Source organism: Octopus bimaculoides, chromosome Z (genome assembly GCF_046866305.1).
Source record: "Octopus bimaculoides isolate indiv1 chromosome Z, ASM4686630v1, whole genome shotgun sequence".
Lineage (NCBI taxonomy): Eukaryota > Metazoa > Mollusca > Cephalopoda > Octopoda > Octopodidae > Octopus > Octopus bimaculoides.
In genome coordinates this window covers 20,277,600-20,302,205 of record NC_142944.1, presented here as the reverse complement: position 1 = coordinate 20,302,205, position 24,606 = coordinate 20,277,600, and the positions used below count along the sequence as shown (strand labels likewise).

The following is a 24,606-nucleotide window of genomic DNA, read 5'->3' as shown; positions in this document are numbered from 1 at the left end:
ACAGGATCTGACCACCAACAAGAAACATACTCAAAGGAAGGAAAAGTCAGTAGCACTGGCAGAAAGCTCCTTCCAATACAATCAATGTATGCATGACTGCAACTCCCGTGTGGGCCTATACAGTCACAACAGACCCTGAACTGCCATCAGCAGCTGATAGAATTTCTTCGGGTGAAGATCCATGGTCTTTGGAGACCAACAGATGCCTACTACTGCATGTGTGTGTGTGTGTGTGTGTATGTGTGTGTGCATTTTTATACACCAAATCCACTTACAAGGTTTTGGTTGGCCTGGGGCAATAATAGAGTCAGAGACAGAGAGAGAGAGAGGTGGTGGGGGACATGTAATAAGGATTTTGATCTTTCTAAATGGATTTAGACAATTTATCCTTTGACCAACAATGTTGGTTTATGTGTTCTCTTTGAATTCATTCATTTTGACTTTTCAGCCTTTTCAAGTTACATGTCTATAACACGGCTACCTAATGTGTTTTGATGTTTTCACTAACTTTCCATATGTCTTCTCACAAAATCGGATATCTAAGATAGGTTTTTTCATCAAATCAAAGTCTTCAAACTGTTAACTTTATCCTTGAGGATGAATGTTTTTTTTTTCAATATTTCAAAGTTTGTTAATGATTTTGAGGTATATAGTTTCAATTTTATAATGTTAAATAATTCCATAATGTCATTCTGATCATCTTAATTTTAAGATCATTGAAAATGATATTTTTAATGAGCTTAGGATGAAAAAGTTGTATAGTTCATAGAAATGTTTCAATGTTCTATTTATGCACAGGCATAAATTTCTATTTATACCAAATCAATTTCTATTGATTCACAGATCAATTTCTATTTGGTGAACATTAACACTATAATGAAACAATTCAGGTTAAAATTGTCAGCAAATCACTTTTCAGAATAGCTGTAATGCTACCAAGTTAACCACTTTTTGATAACGTTTTTTAGAAAACTGTGATGTTGTTTATCTCCAAGTGGGCTTTGAATGGGTGAACTTATGATCAAAAGCTTTCCAGCCATGACTATCCAATTTGTTTGTATGCAAAGTTCTATATTACCCAATGTGTGTGACTTTTCATTTTTAAGGTAAGTGTGATTTGAGGGAGATTTGGTAACTATTTCTAGCAGGTCATGTGACCATGTAGTGGCTTCCTCATTGGATCATACTTCCTCTACAGAAACAAGTTTCCAAAAGTTAAAAAATGGTAAAAGATATAAATGACATCCACATTATTATTATTTCTTAAATTGATCATTTTTGTTAAAAGAAAAAAAATTCCTAAACAATAGTCAAAAATTATATTTAAAACTTTTAAGTTCATTAGAAACAACAAAACAATAAAAGCTTATAAGCTACACTGCAAATTGTTACATCACAGAAGCAGTTAAAATTAAAATGGACAAAAATTTACAAATTAAACAAGAATATTTTCACACTGCCCAAGAAAGCAATTAAAATCAAGAATATCAAGAAAACATTTTCGGAATTTCTAATAAAAAAAAAAAATATCCATTTTTAATATTTACCTTTACTGGCCCTCTTTTGATGTTTCATTTTATTACCAGAGGCGCCACCTGCTTTTATGTCAGTGTATGAATCCTCAGCATAGCCTTTTCCAAACACACATACTTCTGAGGTTTTACTATGAGATCTGGTGACTGAAGAACTATCTGGCGACTGACTGACTTTTATGTTTTCATTTATATAATCATGTTGGTGTCTAGATCGTATTGAGTTATTCCTAGTCAAGTTTGGCTTGGCATCAAATAAAGACTCAGATGACCTTTAGATTTAAAAAAATAATAAATAAAAAAGGAAAACAATTTATTCAAATGTAAAAATAAGTTCTGCCAAAAGACATTTCTTCTGTTCACAGGTTTGTGTTATGGAAAAACACAAATTAAAATATTTAACAGCAATTTTTTTTATCAATTATTTATTCATGTTTGTAAATTTAAACAGAAAACCCATTTCTAAGATTCGAGAGTTTTAAGTGACTAAATGTATATTTCCTGAGTTTCAGATACAGAACCAGCTTACTGGCAAATCACAACACCAGCGCCTGTTCTGGCACTGTTTCCCTCTATATCGCTGTGGTGGGGAGATGAGTCACTGCTATCTCAAGCTGTTGAGTATCCAACATTGACAAGACCAAACAAGGTTGAAATCATGTGAACAGGTGGTCTTGGCAATGGAGTTGACAGGGATTTATCTTCCTGCTAGCAATATAAACAAGCATACATTTTGCATCAAAAAGCCAACATGAGAGTTTCTCTCATGGCAGCTGCCACAGTATAGTTTGTTCTAACTGAACACCCATGTTTAAGTGGGGATAAATATTACCTCTTGGATAAGAGTCAACTGACTGACAAAGAGTTAACCGTTTGTGTCCCATTAGTAGTGATACACTGTGCTCATAGCACTGGTTTAGTTTACTGTATATGCTATTGTATAAGACACGCTTTTTGTAATTTTTAAACATAACAAAAGATTTTCATTTGTCTAATGCAATTGTATTGTAGATGGGGACACCGAGTGTATGAGTGTATGATGAAATGTATAAAATTTGTTTTTTCCATAAAAAAGTAGGAGTTTGGTTTATGCAAGAGTGCATTTTATGCACTGGAAAATGTTGTAAATGTATAGATACATATATAGAGTGGGGTGGGGCAGTTTAGATATTGAACCCTAATTAATATGGTAACATATCATGCATAAAATCACAGTGTGTATTTATCTATCTGTCTGTCTGTCAGTCTATTCATCCATCCATCCATTCATCCATCCATCCATCCATCCATCCATCTGTGTGTGTGTGTGTGTGTGTGTGTGTGTGTGTGTACATGCACACACTGTGCTTTTATGCATGACATGTTATCATACGAATTAGAGCTCAATATCCAAATCACATTAAACTGCCATATCATGACAGTGCATGTTTAACAGTGCATATTTGGATTTAAACTATAACACAGGAGAGAAGAGAGAAGCCTAATAACATTGAACAATTGAAGTGTTCTCAGAAAACAAGTTATCGATATTTCAAGCCTTTTATTATGGTCAATTCATTGATCTCATTAAACATTAATATATATTATTCAAAACAATTGTCTGGGAAAATATTTTTGCTTGAAATTTAGGAATTCTGAATTGCTCAGGTGATATAAGCAAAGAGTGATTGATACCTGTTGTCACATGCACTCATTGAACTAACAAGACATAAATGATATCAATGATCTGCTCAGTTGGTTTTTCTAAAAGTAAAAGATATATTCTACAAGCTGAAGGTGGAGCTATTGGAAGAATAGTGATTAATGTCATCAAAATCAAACCAAATTCGACAACTGACAAAAAGCCAACCTCTCCTTCATTGGACACTAAACTTGGCTTGCGAAGACCTGTTGGGGCAAGCGAAATTGTGATGGCACCTGTACCAGTGGAGTGCTAAGAGCACCGTCTGAGCGTGATCATTGCCAGAGCAGCTGTCTGGCTTCCGTGCCAGTGGCACGTAAATAGCACCATTTGTGCGTGATTGTTACCAGCGTCGCCTTACTGGCACGTGAAAAAACATTCAAGCGAGATCGTTGCCAGTTCCGCTGGACTGGCTCCTGTGCAGGTGGCATGTAAACTACACCATTTTGAGCGTGGCTGTTGCCAGTATCGCCTGACTGGTCTTCATGCCAGTGGCACGTAAAAGCACCAGCTGTAGAAACTCTGCCAAATCAGATTGGAGCCTGGTGCAGCCATCTGGTTCACCAGTACTCAGTCAAATTGTCCAACCCATGCTAGCATGGAAGGTGGATGTTAAACGATGATGATGATGAAAAAGAAGAAATTCATACACTGAGTTTTCTGTTTTAAGAAAAAGCTTTCACTTTTCATGTGAACTAAGTGGCATTCTGTTGTTTGCAACAACTTGAGCTGATCAACAGAACAGCCTCCTTGTGAAATTAACATGCAAGTAGTTGAGCACTCCACAGATATGAATACCCTTAACATGGTTCTCAGGGAGATTCAGCATGACACAGGATGTGACAAGGCTAGCCCTTTGAATTACAGGGACAACTCATATTTGCCAGCTGAGTGGACCAGAGCAACGTGAAATAAAGTGTCTTGCTCAAGGACACAACACACCACCAGAAATCGAACTCACAACCATGAGCCTAATACCTTAACCACTGAGCCAGGCACCTTCATATGAAAGCCATCCTATAGGTGAAAGAAATGTAATGATGCATGCAAGAGAAAGAAGACTTATTGTAATTGAAAAGGAATGCATTGAATATGAGCGATAGGATGTGCGATGTTAACTGAAATGACAGGCTGAATGTATGTCAGTAAAAAATTTAACTGGACATCAAAGGTACTACTTTCCATGTCCATTTACATGAATTTTTCAATAAGCTTGCTTCCCAACCACATGGTTCTGGGTTCAGTCCTACTGCATGGCACCTTGGGCAAGTGTCTTCTGCTATAGCCTAGGGCCAACCAAAGCCTTGTGAGTGAATTTGGTTGACAGAAACTGAAAGAAGCCCACATGGTTCCAGATTAAGTCCCACTGTGTGGCATTGGCAAGTGTCTTCTACTATTGCCTGAGAGTAGATTTGGTAGACGGAACCTGAAAGAAGCCTATCAGGAATGTGTGTGTGTGTGTGTGTGTGTGTGTGTCTTTAAGTCCATATTTGTCCCACCACCACCACTACTGGCATTCTAGGTCCCTGGACAAATTAGTGCACTGGACCCTAATATGCATAGATTAGAATTGACCCCTAGACCTGTGCCCAAACCTTGATATGGCACTGGATATAACAAAGGAGATGTTATACTACTAAAAACAGATATGTTTTAACCCTTTAGCATTCAGATTACCCTGTCAAATGTAATACTTATTTATTCACATTCTTTTGAATAAATCATGCATTATCTCATAGCTTTGAAATTTCAATGATGTGATTGTTTATTTTTAGAATGACATTGTAGGGTAGGTATGAGGGACTGGATCTGGTCAGTTTCAACATAAAGTAGATAGAATATTTGAGCTGGGTATGTCTGGTTTAAGCCTTTAACATTCAAATTACTCTGTCAAATATAATGCTTATTCATTCACATTGTTTTCAATTAATCAGACATGATCTCATAGCTTCAAGATTTCAATGATGTGATAGTTTATTTTTTTGAATGGTATTGTAGGATAGGTGTGAGATGTTGGATCTGACCAATTTGAACATAAAAAGAGGCAGAATATTTTGGCCGAATATGGCTGGTTTTAATGCTAAAGGGTTAAGTGACTTTCATTCTGCTTGAATGATGGATCAAAGATTAAAACAAAACATATTTGTTGGTATAGATGCAATAAGCAATGTGTTCAAGAGGTACAGTGGCAGTGAGATTAATTACTGAATTGCTAATCTCACAGCAAAGCAAGCTGATCTTGGTATAGCCATTTTAATATATATTGTCTCTAGGGTAAAGAGTAAAGACCCCCATTGGTCATGAACGGCCATGGGATTGCACCTAGAAAGTTCCCCTTCACAAGTCCAGGCAAGGTTGTTTATGGAAGACCAGTGGTCATCAATGCATACCACCCTCCCCTCTCCACGCCACCAGTGTTATCCAAGGGAAAGGCAAAGGGGCTGATACAGCTTGGCACCAGTGATGTCGCAACTCATTTCTACAGCTGAGTGAAGTGGAGCAATGTGAAATAAAGTGTCTTGCTCAAGAACACAACATGCAGCCTGGTCTGGGAATTGAACCCACTACCTCACGATTGTGAGCTTGATACTCTAACCACTGAGTCATGCACCTTCTCTGCAGTATTAGCTCAGATGGTAGAGTACTAGCTTTGCATGCAAGAGATACTGGGATCGATTCCTGTGTTTTCTAGTAATGTTGTCTCTATGTAAGACATAACTCTGCTTGCTTCAGCTTTCCTTATTAGCAGCAGGTTCTGACCATTATTAAGGTTCAATGGTTACTTTTAGAATATAATGGTTACTCTAATAGGAAAAGCAACTACTAATGTAAAAAATTATCCCAACTATTTTAGATTTCTTTGGCAGAAGAAGAGGATTTATAGTTCATCTATGGATTTGAATACATGTGTTTTTTTTAGGTAACTATGTCAAATATTTGATATCGTGTATAGTGTCATGTCTTATTAAGAAATTGTCATTGAAATTAATGAGAAATAATCTTTTCTACTATAGGCACAAGGCCTGAAACATTGCAGGGTGGGGCTAATCAATTACATTGCCCCCCAGTGCTTGATTGGTACTTATTTAACCCTTTGGAGATGGACCCTCATTTGGAGTTTCGGTGCCAAGTAAACAGAGCCCTTTTCACAAATCCTATAGAGGGCATACAATTATTTTTTAAATGAGATTCTATGTGAAAAGCAGCATAAAATATTCTTCTGGGATGCTTATACCTTGTGGCATATTTCTAGACCCTATATTTTCTTAGAATTCTCTATCTAGTTCAGTATCCCTAATCCTAAGCCAAGGGTTCACAACATTATCATCACCATGTTTATTTTGATTGTCTCCATTACTTTCCTGGTCATTTTCACTAGTTTCAGAGTCATTCACTGCTAGGCTGGGAGAAATCAGACTCGCTAAGAACATTTTCATTAGTGTCACTGCTGGACATGTTGAAATTTCACGATGCTCACTTGGAACACAAAAATATCAATGTAAAATCACAAAACACAGGAAACTATCATGGAAGCCACCATTGAGAAGCCCAGATGAGCAAGAAATGTGAGAAGCAAGCTAACCTCAATGCTTGTATTATTGGGCTGACGGATCAGCCCAGTCATCTTTGTCGTATGACATTTTGGCCAATGGATTGGCCATGTCATCTCCTAAGGGTTAAACAACTCCAAAACAATGAAAGGCAAAGTTAGTCCAAGCAGAATTTGAACACAGAATGTAAAGATGGCATGCTAACAATTTTGCCAGCTTGCCACCTAATTCATAAGAGATAATACTTACAGTTTTGTTGTTAAACTGTCTTTCTTCTTCAAGTCATCTTTTTTATCATGAAAATCACTCCAGTGTTCTCTCTCACTGGAGCTGAAACTCTGGAACATGTCTGCAGAGTTGCTACTTTTCTCCAGTCTTTCAGCTCGTCTTTTTGAAGCACTGTCTCTTATGTTTTTCAAAGAGCTTTGCATCTAGCAATGTTGGAAAACAAAAAAGAAATTAAAGAGCAACTAAAATTATAATAAAAATATGATTTCATCTCCATGATCATCACTGACACTAATTTCTACTAAAAGTAACACAAGGCCATGCATTTTAGGTGATGGTATAGTCGATTAACCCTTCATGGGCCAGCAGGGTCCCTTGAGACCCCAGCATTTTTTATTTAAATGATTCTATGTCTCATGACTTTAATTGTCAATAGTTTATGTATGCACATCCAAATTTTTGAGTTAAAAATTTCCAGTCATATGGATGTTATAGCATAAAATATGGTCATTGGGGTCCAACTGGACATCATTGGCCTTCTGTGAAATTATTTTTTTCTCTTCTATTTGCAGATAATCTGATGAACTGTAAGTCAATTTTCTTCATATTTGTACTGGTATAAATCGATATACTTTTTTTCTTTTTGTTATATTTTAAATTTAGTGCTCCATGTATAGTTTATAAACTATAAAAAAAAGTTCTAAATTTCTCATACTGTATCATGCACATGCACATATACAAGATTAAACTAATATTACTTTATGGATAGTGTAGAAATGCACAAAAATAAAAGGGGACCCCAATGGCCTTTTGTGTAATTCCAACCCTGTCAGCCCACAAAAGTTAAACTTACTACCAGTGCTCAACTGGTTCTTTATTTTATTGACCCCAAAAAGATAAAAGACAAAGCTAACTTGAGGTTTAAAATCAGAAAGCAAAGAGGTATAATTAAATTCAGATGACACTTATTCCATTGCTCAATCAATGTTTTCCTATAATCACTAATAATGGTTTCAAATTTTGGCACAAAACCTGAAATTTCAGGGTAGGGTCTAAGTTGATTACATCGATCCCAGTGTTTAACTGGTATTTATTTTATTGACCCCAGAAAGAATGAAAGCAAAGCTGATCTCAGCAGAATTTGAACTCAGAACGTAAAGATGGGTGAAATCCCAGCAAGTGTTTTGCCCAGCATGTTGACTATTCAGCCAGCTCCCCACCTTCCTATGATTATTAATATTACCACCAAAATTTTAATGGTCTTTAACAAAGTTAAGGATTTTTGCTCAAAAAGTGTTCGTATTCTTCTATTGATGAACAATCAACCAAGCCATTCATTATCACAATGCTCACCAATTCCATTAACACTCACTTCTAAAAATAAAAAAAATCAGTGCTAGGAAAACCAATGCTAGGAAAACCAATGCAATCAGCCAATTTGTCTGATATCACAATCAAATCCTACTCAGTAAAATAGCAGAATTCTTTCTCTCTAAAACTGAAACCACATGCCGTAAATTTTTGGGACAGTATGTTTAAATATGTATAAAATCAAAGCAATAGCAATCACAATATCCAAGTTAATGATGATTGAAGACAAACCAATGGACATGTGTCTTCAATGTGGGTAGTACAAGTCTGAATAGGTATCTCTTTATACCAAAGCCAGTTCAACAAGGACCGATCAGGTATATATATACTCAACAAGCAGAACAACAACAGATACTACTACTACTACTACTACCACCACCACCACTACTACTACTTCCTTCCACCTAAGCTTCAGGAGGGAATCCCTCCAACTTAATGGTTTCCACTCCATATAAATCTGATAGCTGGGGGTTGTGAGCATCCCGACTCCTGCTTGTGCAGATAAAGTTGACGTAACACCTGAATAGTGGAGTTTCCACCATTCATTTAAAACTATGGTACCAGAGCCATGTAAACTAATAGAGAAGACACTGACTATATCTAGCTGAGTAGCATTTGGCCTCCTCCACTAGTTCCTACTCATAAATTGTAAGGATTGTGATGTCTCAATTCCTAATCATTAATGGTCGATTACCTCCTGAGGAACACCTGCTACTGCTGCTGCCAAAAGCACCACCAACACGAGAAAGCATAACCAACAATCCAACCCACACCAAAGCTAATGCCATCTCTAGGACAATAAACATTTCCTATCATATTTTATTCCTGTCTTTGTGCTATGCTATGAATCAGAAGATTACTGCATATACTAACCTCATCAGGAGTACCAAATGCAGTATAGGAAGAGTGATTGATATCAGGAGAGTTGGAAAATAATTGCATTTCACTGCGACTGCTGCTACTGCTGCTGCTGCAACTGCGGCTGGAAGCAGATCCTCGTGCCAAAGCTGGTTTCATGGGTATGGGCGAATCATCCACATCTTTTGCTATAATTACCATATTGACAAATAAAATATTCCCAATTAAACACATTCATGATAAATTCACCATTATGAGAAATATATATATATATATATATATATATATATATATATAAATTTCATAAAGGAATGTGTATAGTTATGAATAAATCACAATTATAATGGCGAGGGTTCCAAAACCCCTTGCTTGTCTAGAAATAGCAGTCAAAACCACCATAAGGTACTTATAAGCACTCATATTCTATCTCTTCACAATAAAGCTGTCGGCGGGTGACATGACAAAGTTCGAAACTTAAAATAAAAGGTTAATTCTCTATTGCAATTTCAAAGTTAGGAACCTGAAGGTTCCATTCTTCTCTTCAGAAGAATATTCCTGTAGATACAAATAGACACAAAAAAAATACCTTGGGGTTTACATGTGTCCCGACCGGCAAGAATAATGTGTCAACCTCTATCTACACATTCAAATTCTGAATTCCAACATCATGTACAGCATTTATAAGAAAAGACCAGTAAATCGAGCCACGAGTTTTGAATATTAGTGCTTATAGTGGCCTTATGGTGGCTTTGACTGCTATTTCTAGACATGCAAGGGATTTTGCAACCCTCTCCATTATAACTGTGATTTATTCATAATTATATACATTCCTTTATGAAATTTATGATTACATATTTGACCATTGATATATTTGTAAATAACTATGAATTGTTTATGATATATCCTTCATAATGTATTTTTACATTCCTCTTTTATTATATATATATTTTTATATATATATATATATATATATATATATATATATGCACATATACATATTATAATGGAGTATGGAGAATTATACATCTTCAGAATTTATTTATTAAAAGTATTTTCTTCGTATTCCATTCCAACACATGTTTCAGTTGGATAAGTGTCCCAGAGTTTTTTGATATAACAGTTATGTGCATTTAGCAGATTATATTTAATCAATTGCAATACATACAAATCCAAAAGCTGAGAATCATACACAGCTTTATTCAAAGTGTTAACCATATAAGTGGGTGAAGCAAATAGGTGAGCTTGTTTCACTCATCTGTATGAGTTGCTAGAAATAGTAACCAAATCCCACTCAAAGCAAACTCTAAAATTTTGAAAATGGGAAGGACAAATTTGATGATGCTGCCTTAGATACACAATGTCTGGATTAATAATGGAATCATTAAATCTGATGCATGAAATTAAAAATGTGCACCAATTAGTAGTACTTGTAATTTTAAGAATTTGTGAGAAGGGAAAAAAAAAAAACTGTAATTTAAAAAGAAAAATTATTAAATTTTTAAAAAGTTAATAAGCAAAGGAAAACAACTCACTATTGATTGGAAATAACTTTGATCGGGAATGCTTTGACAAATCTTCATGACTTTTGCTACTTGCCCAAAATGCTTTGTCTTTAGAATCTAAAAAATATTTTCAGATATATTATACATATATATATATATATATATATATATATCATCATCATCATCATCATCGTTTAACATCCGCTTTCCATGCTAGCATGGGTTGGACGATTTGACTGAGGACTGGTGAACCAGATGGCTACACCAAGCTCCAATTTGATTTGGCAGAGTTTCTACAGCTGGATACCCTTCCTAACGCCAACCACTCCGAGAGTGTAGTGGCTGCTTTTACATGTCACCGGCACGAAGGCCAGTCAGGCGGTACTGGCAACGGCCATGCTCAAAATGGTGCATCTCATGTGCCACCCGCACAAGAACCAGTCCAGGGGCACTGGCAACGATCTTACTTGGCTTGCCGGGTCTTCTCACGCACAGCACATTTCCAAAGGTCTCGGTCAGTAGTCATCGCCTCGGTGAGGCCCAATGTACGAAGGTCTTGCCTCACCACCTCAGCCCAGGTCTTCCTGGGCCTACCTCTTCCACGGGTTCCCTCAACTGTTAGGGTGTGGCACTTTTTCACGCAGCTATCCTCATCCATTTTCACCACATGTCCATACCAGCGCAATCGTCTCTCTTGCACACCACAACTGATGCTTCTAATGTTCAGCTTTTCTCTCAAGATACTTACACTCTGACGGGTATTCACATTAACATTACACATCCAACAGAGCATACTGGCTTCATTCCTTGCGAGCTTCCGTATGTCCTCAGCAGTTACAGCCCGTGTTTCACTGCCATGTAGCATGGCTGTTCGTACGCATGCGTCATACAGTCTGCCTTTTACTCTGAGTGAGAGTCCCTTTGTCGCCAGCAGGGGTAAGAGCTCTCTAAACTTTGCCCAGGCTATTCTTATTCTAGCAGCTACACTTTCAGCGCACCCACCCCCACTACTAACTTGGTCGCCCAGATAGCGGAAGCTATCGACTACCTCTAGTTTTTCACCCTGGAATGAGATAGAAGTTGTTTCCTGTTTGTTTACAGTCTTTATTGCACCTGAACATCTGCCACAAACAAAAACTAACTTGCTAGTTAACCTGCCTTTGATGTTGCTGCACCTCTTATGTGTCCATAGCTTGCACCGGGTACATCTTATAGAGTTACTACCTACTCCTTTTCTACATACTGAGCAGGGCCATCTACCTGAAGGGGTTTGTGTTTTATCTACCTTCCTACTTATTAGGATTTTGGTTTTAGCTGGGTTGACTCTAAGGCCCTTCAATTCTAGACCTTGCTTCCACACTTGAAACTTCTCCTCTAGTTCTGATAGTGACTCCGCAATTAGGGCAAGGTCATCAGCATAGAGGAGCTCCCAGGGGCAACCTGTCTTGAACTCCTCTGTGATTGCCTGGAGGACTATGATAAATAAGAGGGGGCTGAGGACGGAACCTTGGTGGACCCCTACCTCTACCCGGAATTCATTGCTGTACTCATTTCCAACCCTCACCTTACTGGCAGCATCTCTGTACATGGCTCGCACAGCTCTCACTAACCATTCTTCTATCCTAAGTTTCCTCATTGACCACCAGATAAGGGATCGGGGGACCCTGTCAAAGGCTTTCTCCATGTCAACGAAAGCCAGGTACAGAGGTTTATCCTTAGCTAGGTATTTCTCCTGCAACTGTCTCACTAGAAATAAGGCATCAGTAGTGCTTTTACCTGGCACGAACCCAAACTGCATCTCATCTAAATTGATTCGCTCCCTAATTAGTTGGGCTATGACCCTCTCCATAACTTTCATAACCTGATCTAACAGCTTGATGCCTCTGTAATTATTTGTATCTAAAGCGTCACCTTTACCTTTGTAGCAGTTGACTATGATGCTGCTACACCAGTCATTGGGTATGACTCTTCGTGTATCACCTGGTTCGTAATACGGGTGACTAGGCTATAGCCAACACTGCCAGATATTTTGAGCATCTCTGCAGTGATTCCTGATGGGCCGGGGGCTTTCCCGGTCTTCATACTCTTAATTGCTTTATCTACCCTGGTACTATCAACTCGGATAGCTGGTCCCTCTATTGGGTCGACATACGGCAGGCTCTCTTTCTCCCATTCATTCTCTTTATTAAGCAATCTATCGTAGTGGCATCTCCAGACCTCTTTCTTTGCATCCTCATTTAGTGCAAGCGTACCATCATCCATGCGAACACATTTCTCTCCTACAACATCACTATTCTCTCTCCTACACTGTCTTGCAACACGAAATACCTCGAGTCTTTGGTCCTCACGGCGCAGAACATTGGCAAATCTTTCCTTATCTGCTTCCCCTCTGGCTAAATAAACCTGTCGCCTAGCCTCCCTTCTGGCACATTGGTACAATTCCCTGCTACCACCTTTCTTCCATTCCTTCCAAGCCTGTTTCTTTTGTCTAATAGCCCTGTCTACCTCCTTGTTCCACCACCACGTTACTCTGGGTCGGGAGGGGACCTTACACCACCCACAAATCTGGTCGGTGGCTTTCAACAGGTTGTCCCGCAGAAATCTCCAATTGTCTTCCACGTTGTATGATGCTATATCCCTTTCTATTTCGTTAAATGCTTCAAGTAACTTGTCTCTAAGTCTCTGTCCGTTTGCAGGGTCTTTAAGCTTCCACACCCTTCTCCTCCAAGCCTGTCTAATTCTGGGCACCCATTTTGCCTTGATCCCAAAGTCGCTAACTACTAATCTATGTTGTGGGGTACATTCTTCGCCAGGGTAGGTTTTGGCATTTATAAGCCACCCTCTTTCCCTATTTCTGGCGAGGATGTAGTCGATTTGGCTAGAGTGTCTGCCGGAGCGGTAGGTGACTAGGTGACTGGCAGGTTTCCTGAAGTTGGTATTGCAGACCATAAGATCGGTTGCATCACAGAACTCCAGCAGTCTATATATATATATATATGTATGTTTATAATATATTATAATACACACAAACACATATTTGTATGTATATATATATTATACAACATATATATATATATATATATATATATATAAATATTTATATACATATATATATATATATATATATATATATATATACACACATGTATGTGTGTGTGTGTGTGTGTCATTGTGCTTACATTCTTCTATCTATCTATCTATCTATCTATCTATCTATCTATCTATCTATCTATATATATATATATATATATATATATATATATATATATAAATAAATATATATATATATATCTGTTCCTTTCAGTTGAAGAGCGTAGCTCGAAACGTCAAAGACTTTCTCTATTCCCGAGCGTTAAACTAATACATCCATTTGTTGTTTACACCACCTGTCTTCGTCTGTTGTTTTTTTCGTAAATTCTCCCATATATATATATATATACTAGCAGTATAACCCGACCTTGTCCGGGTGTGACTTATTATGCCATCTACGATAAGTCTTGCTAGCTGAAAATCAACTAAAAAAGAAAGCCTTACAACGAAAAAACCCTTATGATGTAAATATGTTCATAATTCAAATATGTTCATAATTCAAAAGACGATGAAATTAATAGGGAAAGTCTGAAGGTTGTTTTGCATAAAATTATTAAGCATACGTAAATTTCATCCGTGTAATTGGTTATAGAAATGCTTGTGCAAAACAACTTTTTGCGCTGCCCTGATTATACATAGCAGGGTAATCCCTTTTCACAGGAGCTAGGATGGCAATTTGTGATGAAGCAATTGCTGGTGATCTGTTGCTAAACAGTTTTGCCAGAATTCTATTAGATTGGGCAGAAGGTGTTGCATTATGTTCAAAGTAGCTACTGGAATGTAGTGAATTGCTGCAGTCTGTGGCTGTCATTTTAAACCGGTTGCTGTCTTTCCACAGCAAACTCTCTTCTTTGGAGGCATAATCTATGTATACATTAAACAGAACAACAAAAGTTATAATAGATAGCAGGGTCGGTACTTTACACATATCTGTAAATTTTCAGATTAACACCCGCACGATTACCCAACCCTAATCCTAAACCTAATCCTAACACTAACCCTAACACTAACCCTAAACCCTAACCCTAACCCTAACCCTGACCCTAAAAAACGTAACCATAACATTAATCCTAAACCCTAACCCTAAAACCCTAATCCTAACACCCTAGTGAAAATCGTGGTAAATTTACAAAACATTGACGAACATGAGTTATATTTTACTGAATGATTGTGTACTTGCACGTGTATGCTTTTGAGAGATCGAGAGAAGAAGAGGTAGAGAGGGGGAGAGAAAGGAATAGGGGTAGTTAAAAGTTTTCTTATGACTGCTTCTCTTCACTGCCTATTACTTCATTAGACATCTAAGGATACACATAAGCACATAATGGAGAAAAATGAAACAAATATGGACGACTTGCTCCAAAACACCACCGAGTGGGGAACACTTCTCAAAAATAACCTGCAGTTGTTTCCTTCAAAATTCCTACATGCTTGAAATGTACATACATCAAGGTACATTTGTACAAAATTTCATGAAAAAATATTCATTTTCCTGGAAGTTAAGAGGAATTTAAGTGGAATTTCCGAATATTATACCCTACCCCCTTCCAAAACACTTTCACCGAAATTTGTATATTTGGAATCTACATAATAAATAATACATGCATAGAAAATTTCATTAAAAAATATTCATTTTTATGAAAGTTATGACCTTCCAAAGTTGGGGGATACAACTCTGTAGTTATGCCATCAATGTTTTGTAAATATACCACGATGTGAATGATTGTGTTTACTTGCACGTGTATACGTTTGAGAGAGCGAGAGAAGAAGAGGGGGAGAAATGAATAGAGATTGAGAGCAATGTGTATGTTGTTGTCACAGGTCAAGTATGTGTGGTTGTGTGTGCTTTTACGTATCTTCTCAGTATTCTTTAGAATACTGAGATGAAAGTTTAATCTATGACGTTGTATGTATCAATTTCTCTCTCTCTCCCTCTCCCTCTTTTACTCTTACTCTCTATATTTTTATGTTGAGCGCGTGTGTAAGAATGGCGTTCCAGGTAGAAGGGATGAAATATAAAAGTTGCTAGAAACAACAGCCAAATCTCCCTTAAATCACACAAAGTAAACGAAATTTTTAAAATCTAATTACTGCACTGGAAAGTTCACATCGAGAAAATTCCATTGATGTAAAAAATTTTTACGGAAAAGTGGAAAATGTGAATTTCTATAAACTTTCAAAAAGGCTTCACACAGACACACAACTTCAGCTTTATATATTAAGATAGGCAACAGGTTTCTTTCAGTTTCTGAGTGCCAAATCCACTCATGTGGCTTTGGTTAACACAGAGCCATAGTAGACGTCACTTAATGAAGGTGCCACACAGTAGAATTGAACCCAAGACCACATGCTTCAGAAGTAAGCTTCTTTATTTCATAAATATTTGCCATAAAGGCATTACAAAGAGGGGACGAACAAGGACAGACAAACATAAAAGGGGTGAAGAAGCTGTATCGATTAAATATTTACAATTTTAAATACACAATAAAAATTATTTACAATGTTCGATTGAAGTATCGCTCATTACAGATACAATTTGTAATGGCTTTCCTGAAGGATAGGCATCTGACCACCAGGGTAGACCCCTTGCTTTTTCTTTCCCTTGTTTTTGGCTCCCACTTACCTGGTGCCAAACACTCCCAGCTTCCTCGCCACAGGCTTCCATCTTCTCATGAATCTGTCTCGTGACAGATACCTCTTCTCCAGCCTGATCTTACTACTGAGGTGGTAACAAAAAAGTTAACTAACCCCTGGCCAGATACAAAGGTATCCATCACTATGCCTCTTACACGCGTCTTCCATACCGTTTCTTTCAGTATGGCTACTACGCAGGAAAAGCAAGCCTTCCTCTCCCTGTTGAGGGAAGGAGGTGGCACAATCTTGATGATAGATTCAGCTGGTAGCCGTACTCTTCCCATTGATGACAACAGTTGTTCTTCGAAAACTATCAGTCTTGTTAATTCCGGAAATTCGACGAATGCGTGCAAGACGGTTTCCCTGTCCTGCCCGCACCTCAGACATGTCGGCGATACGGCACTTCCGTGCCTTGACAGTTATCACGAACAGGTAACGCCGCACAGAAGCACTGCCAAGCCAGGGATTTCTGGTAATTGTCCAGATACCCTGGCCCGAAAGTTCTCCTGAACAGGTTGGTCAACTGATTTTCATCGTAGCCCAGGGTCTCCCCCAAGGCGTCTTCGGACCTAAATCCCACTAACCCGCCATAAAAATTTGCGGTGGAACTCCTGTTGCCGGCATTGCCCGCCTGAGAGAGTAGCTGAAGTGCCTGTCAGCATTCCAATTACCAGTCCCCAAGCCTAGGTCTCTGCTTGATCCAATTACCAACGTCCGTTAAGGACGTTAATTGCGGAAGGTAGAACTGGACATGCGGTGACCACACCTGCTCTCCATTCAGGTAAAGCTAAAGGTGCCTCAACCTTAACGCGAATTTTCGCATCCTCAGCCAAGGCATCCCTAGCCCACCCTTTAGCGGTTTCTGGCAGCAGACAGAGCGCTTCACAAGTGGCTTTCCTCCCTTCCACAAAAAGCGGAAAAGGATTCTTTCCAACTTGTTCAGTCACAAATCGGGGCAAGGCACCAGCCATTCCTGCACCCTTACAAACACATTGATGCATCAGCGAGGATATATATATATATATATATATATATATATATATTACTTCATATGTAAACAAACATAAGTTTGTTTTTAAAGTGTTGAAATGTATTGTAGAACAAGTAGGGAGATATATTTTTCAACACATAAATACTGAACAGTATATATAAAGGTTCCACAATACATTTCAATGCTTCAGAAACGAACTTATTTACATATGATGTAATCTATATGACATCTAGCATTTCTAGATTATTTTATAACTTCTAAAATTTCAGAAAAATTTGTTGGTCAGCAGTTTAGCTTAGAGGTAAGCCCTCTAACTGGATATTAGTGGGGTGAGAGTTCAATTCTCATGGCTGGTTGCCGACAAATGTTTCTGCTCTTAAAAGGATTTTATCCTATATATATATATATATATATATATACTGTCCAATATTTACACATTGAAAATATATCTTTCTACTTGTTCTACTATATATATATATATATATATATATTGTCAGAAAAGGTAAGACAACAAAAGAAAGAAAGAGACCTCGATATTATGTAAATAGAGGAATTTATCTGTAAATAATATGTGACAATTATTTGGTAGCCATGATAAAACTCTGAGTTTCAGATGTTGGGGCGGAAACCCATGCTGCCATCTCTTCAGTTATCGGGCCATCGAAAAAAAAATGCTATGAAAATGACCGTTAAACAAAGGGAAATTATTGTGTGACTGACCGTTATTAAGATAAAAGAGTTATTAGAATGACCGCTAAGTGAGGGGAGGGAGTAAAGGTAAGGAAGTGAAAGTGTGCATAGTATTCGTGTAAGCGCACCAGTCCATACATACACATGCACGCCCACACACCCACGTACATGCGCCTATATGTATATACTCATCCTCCCTCTTTTGAAACACACACATGCTCACCAACACATTCGCCAAAAAATATATACATACCCGCATACATGCTCACACACACACACAACACATGCGCAACAGGCTTGCACACATACACACGCACACAAAAAGGGTCATACACACGTCTATATACGTTTATATTTTATTGCTTTTTTACACTGTTTTACACTTTTTTCTATATTTTGCCTTTAGCCTTATTTTTTCTTGTGCAGATAACTGAAGAGATGGCGGCGTAGGTTTCCGCCCCAACATCCAAAACTGGAGTTTTATCATGGCTACCGAATAATTGTCACATATTATTTACAGATATATATATATATATATATATATATATATATAGAGAGAGAGAGAGAGAGAGAGAGTTTTGAGCCTCCTCTGGACTGTCTTCATCACCCTCCAGTTGCTTGTAACCTTTCAGAGGTATACAGGAACTCCTTTATAATAACTTGCTTACAGTTAAATAAGGAGATCTGGAGAAGGAATTCCAACACAGACTTGAAATCTGGAACTGAAGGGACTCAGAGCAAACTTACAAATAATTGAAGTTTCAATAAGTAGGAAAGAAGACAGGCTTTAGGTTTTGAATCTGAGAGGCTGATTTCAATCTATCTGATAGCAATGTCAAATATTCTCATGAAAGCAATTGAAGTTATTAGGAAATCAAAAAATCTAATTATTTCAATGGTCATGGCATAAATATTCTATGTTCCCAGATTCTCTTTTGGTTCTTATGCACAATTCTATGCCTAGATCTAAAGCCACTATGAAGTTTTGAGATACAGTATTCATGATATGGGAATTGATTTGGTGTGTGGTGATTTGAACCAAAATATTAAAACATTAGCAATAATGGACAGAATAGAAATATTTCTAAAATTAATGCAATCTAAAAGTCTTGCTTTTACTTTTGTGGAGAACCCTAGAATGCTTCTTGAAAAGTACAATATGTAGAAATATGCTATAGGGGTGTCCTTAAAAAGAATTGGTAAGCTTGAGATATAAAAGCTATGAGCAATACCAAAAATAAATAGATAAATAAATTAATAAATTATAAACATTTTGCTTAAGAATTCTTGCATTACTTTCATGGATCTAACAAAATACTTATCAGCTCAAAATCCACACCCTTTTACTTTGTATACAGGAAGCACCAATTACGTTTTTCTAGCAATCAGCAGACATGTCAGCAGTGTACCAATTTTGCTTGGCACACTGCTCTGTTTTTAAAAAATCACAGGTGACATGTTCCACAAAATTAGTCATTTCTTTCTACATTATTATGGATATCAATCAATGCAAACTGAACTGAAGAAATTGTCATCATTTCTTTTCTCGCAAAAACATAGAAATAGAGAAATAATTTTTCCCCAATTGACACAGCTTCAATGTTAATTTGCCTTCATTATCAACATTGTTTGTTTGTCAAATGAACAATTAGCTACAACAAAAAGTAGTTCTCTTTCTCTTGTTCTCTCTCTCTTTCCCTGTCTTTCTTTCACACACATACGCACACACATACTTCCATTGATTTCTAAGTTATTGATGGAATGTTAATTCAGCCCTTCACCCAATTTCAACTCTAAACCAATGTATAATGAATAGATTATTATGCTGACAGAGTATCATTTTCAGTGTATTGTACTGAAAAAAACAAGTCTGACATTTTTGCTGTTTTAAACCAAACAAAGTCACTCTTTCTACTGCATATAAATCTGTTGACCAAAGTAAGTCGAACAGGCCAGTGTTTGAAAATAAATACACAAGTCTATAGTAGAAGACATTTGGCCAGGATACCAAGCTGTGGATTCTTATGAAGTAAATTTCTAAGCCATATAGTTGTGCCTGCACCTCTAAGTGAAATACTTATGTAATAGTACTTCAGTTATATCTGAAATGAAGCATTTGATAAAACATCACTACCAAAGTTTCTTAAACCTACAGGAATTTTTTCTAGAGCAGGATAAATTTTTTTCTTAAAATCCAGCAGAATGGTAACAAAAAATTAAAATATAGTTGGATTTGAATCATAAAATATATATAGTGCCTTACCTTCGTTCTTTACTCTCAGCAGCCTTGACAAATAATTTATTAATTAATCAAGTAGAGTTAAGGTTCTTGTCTAAAAATATAATCAACATAACATTCATAATGAATACTATGCATGACTCTGAGACCAGGAGTACAGTAGCACTATACTCATTTAACAACTGTTTTTACTATGTACATATGTCTGTGTGGGGGTGAGTGTGTGTCTGTATGTGAATTTGATTGCAATAAAGGAAAATATTTTCAAATAAATACCCAGATCAGAAGAATTTTCTTTAGAACCAACAACAAAAGCTGCCTTTTTAAGTTTTAGTCTTTCAGCATCAGTTCCAGACAGACTTGGTGATTTGCGACTGCCAACATCAGATAACTTTGATGGCTACAAAAAAATTTGTTATATTTAAAAACAGAGCATTCGATATTATGTATATTTTATTCATTAAATATATATTTATTCACTAAGGAAGAATGAAAAATTTTTTTTTAATTATACAATATAAGTTAAATCTTGTTTAACAAGACTACAGTAGTTTAGAAAAAGACACAGCCAAGAACTCTGAGGCTTAAAGAGGGAACAGTGTAGTGTGAGATACATGGGGTAAAACCATATGGCAAACTTCGTCACACTAACATACTAGCTGGAAAAATCATATATCAAATTAAGGACTATGAATAAAATGGTAATAGCTGTTGTTAAAAAGGAACTATGTATATATATGTTTCTATTCCTTCATCATTGTCATCATCATTATTGTTTAAATTCCACAAAAAAGCCTATCGTATCATCATCAGCATCATCATCATCGTTTAACGTCCGCTTTCCATGCTAGCATGTGTTGGACGATTTGACTGAGGACTGGTAAACTAGATGGCTGCACCAGGCTCCAATCTGATCTGGCAGAGTTTCTACAGTTGGCATTAGGAAGGGCATCTAGCATTCTTTCAGTTTCCATCTACCAATTTACAAGGCTTTGTTCAGTCCAAGGCTATAGTAGAAGACACTGGCCCAAGATGCTGTGCAGTGGGACTGGACCCAGAACCATGTGATTGTGAAGCAAGTTTCTTACCACACAGCCATGCCTGCACCTACTTTGCATAGACAACATCAAGAAGTGGATGAGTAAATTATTAATGGAAACCTGAGTCCTGGCCAGTAAGCAAATTGTAACATCCCCCATTATCATTACAAAAAAAAATACATGATTTTGACTAATCATTTCAGATGCATTATCATATCATCATCATCATCATCATCATCATCATCATCATCATCATCATCATCATCATCATCATCGTTTAACGTCCGCTTTCCATGTTTGCATGGGTTGGACGATTTGACTGAGGACTGGTGAACCAGATGGCTACACCAGACTCCAATCTGATTTGGCAGAGTTTCTACAGCTAGATGCCCTTCCTAATGCCAACCACTCCAAGAGAGTAGTGGGTGATTTTACGTGCCACCGGCATGAAGGCCAGTCAGGTGGTACTGGCAATGGCCACGCTCAAAATGGTGTATCTTACGTGCCACCTGCACAGGAGCCAGTCCAGCGGTACTGGCAACAATCTCGCTCGAATGTTGTTTTCACATTCCACTGGCACAACTGGTAACGATCACGCTCAAATGGTGCTATTTATGTGCCACTGGCATGGAAGCCAGACAGCTGCTCTGGCAATAATCATGCCCGGAAAAATCATTAAAAACAAATGAAAAATAATAGAGTAGAGAACAATCAAAATGGTCTTCATCTCAATCTTAGTTTGAAATTAATTATAACGATACTATTAGTTTCAAAATGATTTTTAATTTTGAGATTTAAATAGAAAACTCAAATCTTAAATTTATGAAAGTAAAGGAGTAATATTATTTTGTTAAAGAGATCTTTATCAAACGCACTCTTTGTTAAATATAAAATAAAGGAATTTTATAGGAAACTAAACTAGAAAGAAATGTGAATCAATGGAGGTGTAAATTAATTTTAAAAAAACCTATAGGATATTTGAATAGTTAAAAATAGTACTGTTCTAGAACATTTAAAAGTTATTTTAAATGTTAAAAATAAAACACGTTTTCCTTTGTCAGAGCTCTTTCATCATACATCCTGTGACCTCTTCAGTGACTCTCTATTCCACGTGTCTCCATGCGGAACTAGCAGAGAAACGTGAGATAGAGAGTCGCTGAAGAGGTCACAAAACATCTTTACATCATCATCATCGCCTTCCATGCCAGCAAGGGTGGGACCATATGTTAAAAACAAAAAAGAAACACTTACCTGTGTTGGAGCAGAAGAAGGTAAATCATCATACAGCTTATTTTGCTGGTTTTTCTCATCACCTTCCCAAGGAAGTTTGTTTTTACCTTTGCCAGCACTAAGGAATCGCTTTGTAACTACAGGATAATCATCTGGGGATGATGCAGATGAGCTTTCATTAATGGACACATTTTCATTCTCTACTGACTCATACCGGGCTGAGCTGCTGCCACCACTGGCGGCTGCCTGAACCCATTCTATGTCAGCGTTCTGTGTGTCCCCTGTCATTTTTCTTTGTGCAGCTGAAGAGGGTGCTGGCATAGCATAGTCGACTAAACCATCTTCGTCAAGTCGAGGGAGGTGTCTACGAGCCAGGCGGGCTTGAACAGCAATCATAAGGCCCTTTGATGAACTGTGACGTGACTCTTCCAAATCAACTACCTGAAAAAAAGTGTGCAAACAAATACTCAATGTAGCAGCAGTGGACATTTATGTAAATATAATAATTTATTAAATAGACTAAATTTGTTGTGAAGAATTAAGTAACATTATGTAAGCAGACTTGAGGAGACAAAAGTGCAAGAATTTAAATATAGCCAAAGTCAGTAGGTTGAACCTTAACTTCAGGGCGAACTCAGAGTAATACTAGAATATTGTTATCACTTCAGAGCTGATTGACTGATATTCTCATTTCACATCTGATTGATATCTAATTTTGCAGGTGATATATTAGTCTGGTTTCACATCTGATTGGGTAGCAAGTGAAAGAACTTACAAATATATTAGTATGGTTAAGAGATTTGCTCTTCAACTACACATGATTCCACGGTTGATTTAAGTACATAACATCTTGGGTAAATATTCTCTTCAGTAGTTTTGGTTTACCAATTCCTTATGAGTAGAATTTGGTAGACTGAAAGTGCAGAAACCTGTCTCACAAACACATACATATACAACATCTACATCATCATCATAATCATCATCGTTTAACGTCCGCTTTCCATGCTAGCATGGGTTGGACGATTTGACTGAGGACTGGTGAAACCAGATGGCAACACCAGGCTCCAGTCTAATTTGGCAGAGTTTCTACAGCTGGATGCCCTTCCTAACGCCAACCACTCAGAGAGTGTAGTGAGTGCTTTTACGTGTCACCCGCACGAAAACGGCCACGCTCGAAATGGTGTCTTTTATGTGCCACCCGCACAAGCCAGTCCAGGGGCACTGGCAACGATCTCGCTCGAAAATCCTACGGGAGCCAGTCAGGCGGTACTGGCAACGGCCACGCTCAAAATGGTGCATCTCATGTGCCACCCGCACAAGAACCAGTCCAGGGGCACTGGCAACGATCTTACTTGGCTTGCCGGGTCTTCTCACGCACAGCACATTTCCAAAGGTCTCGGTCAGTAGTCATCGCCTCGGTGAGGCCCAATGTACGAAGGTCTTGCCTCACCACCTCAGCCCAGGTCTTCCTGGGCCTACCTCTTCCACGGGTTCCCTCAACTGTTAGGGTGTGGCACTTTTTCACGCAGCTATCCTCATCCATTCTCACCACATGTCCATACCAGTACAATCGTCTCTCTTGCACACCACAACTGATGCTTCTAATGTTCAGCTTTTCTCTCAAGATATTTACACTCTGACGGGTATTCACATTGACATTACACATCCAACGGAGCATACTGGCTTCATTCCTTGCGAGCTTACGTATGTCCTCAGCAGTTACAGCCCATGTTTCACTGCCATGTAGCATGGCTGTTCGTACGCATGCGTCATACAGTCTGCCTTTTACTCTGAGTGAGAGTCCCTTTGTCGCCAGCAGGGGTAAGAGCTCTCTAAACTTTGCCCAGGCTATTCTTATTCTAGCAGCTACACTTTCAGCGCACCCACCCCCACTACTAACTTGGTCGCCCAGATAGCGGAAGCTATCGACTACCTCTAGTTTTTCACCCTGGAATGAGATAGAAGTTGT

The 24,606-nt window shown here is 37.8% G+C and overlaps 1 protein-coding gene across 3 annotated transcripts in view; it reads right to left on the bottom strand.

The window, feature by feature from the left end:
• LOC106873141 (TOG array regulator of axonemal microtubules protein 1) overlaps window positions 1–24,606 on the bottom strand; it is a 111,036-nt gene that overhangs the window by 60,834 nt on the left and 25,596 nt on the right. For all 3 annotated transcript variants that reach the window (XM_089364926.1, XM_089364927.1, XM_089364928.1), the window contains 6 exons: window positions 22,659–23,078; window positions 20,644–20,767; window positions 10,754–10,840; window positions 9,237–9,409; window positions 7,014–7,195; window positions 1,548–1,804 (listed from right to left, as the gene is read on the bottom strand). In XM_089364926.1, coding sequence (XP_089221052.1) covers window positions 1,548–1,804; window positions 7,014–7,195; window positions 9,237–9,409; window positions 10,754–10,840; window positions 20,644–20,767; window positions 22,659–23,078 — 1,243 coding nt within the window. The remainder of the gene's footprint in view (window positions 1–1,547; window positions 1,805–7,013; window positions 7,196–9,236; window positions 9,410–10,753; window positions 10,841–20,643; window positions 20,768–22,658; window positions 23,079–24,606) is intronic.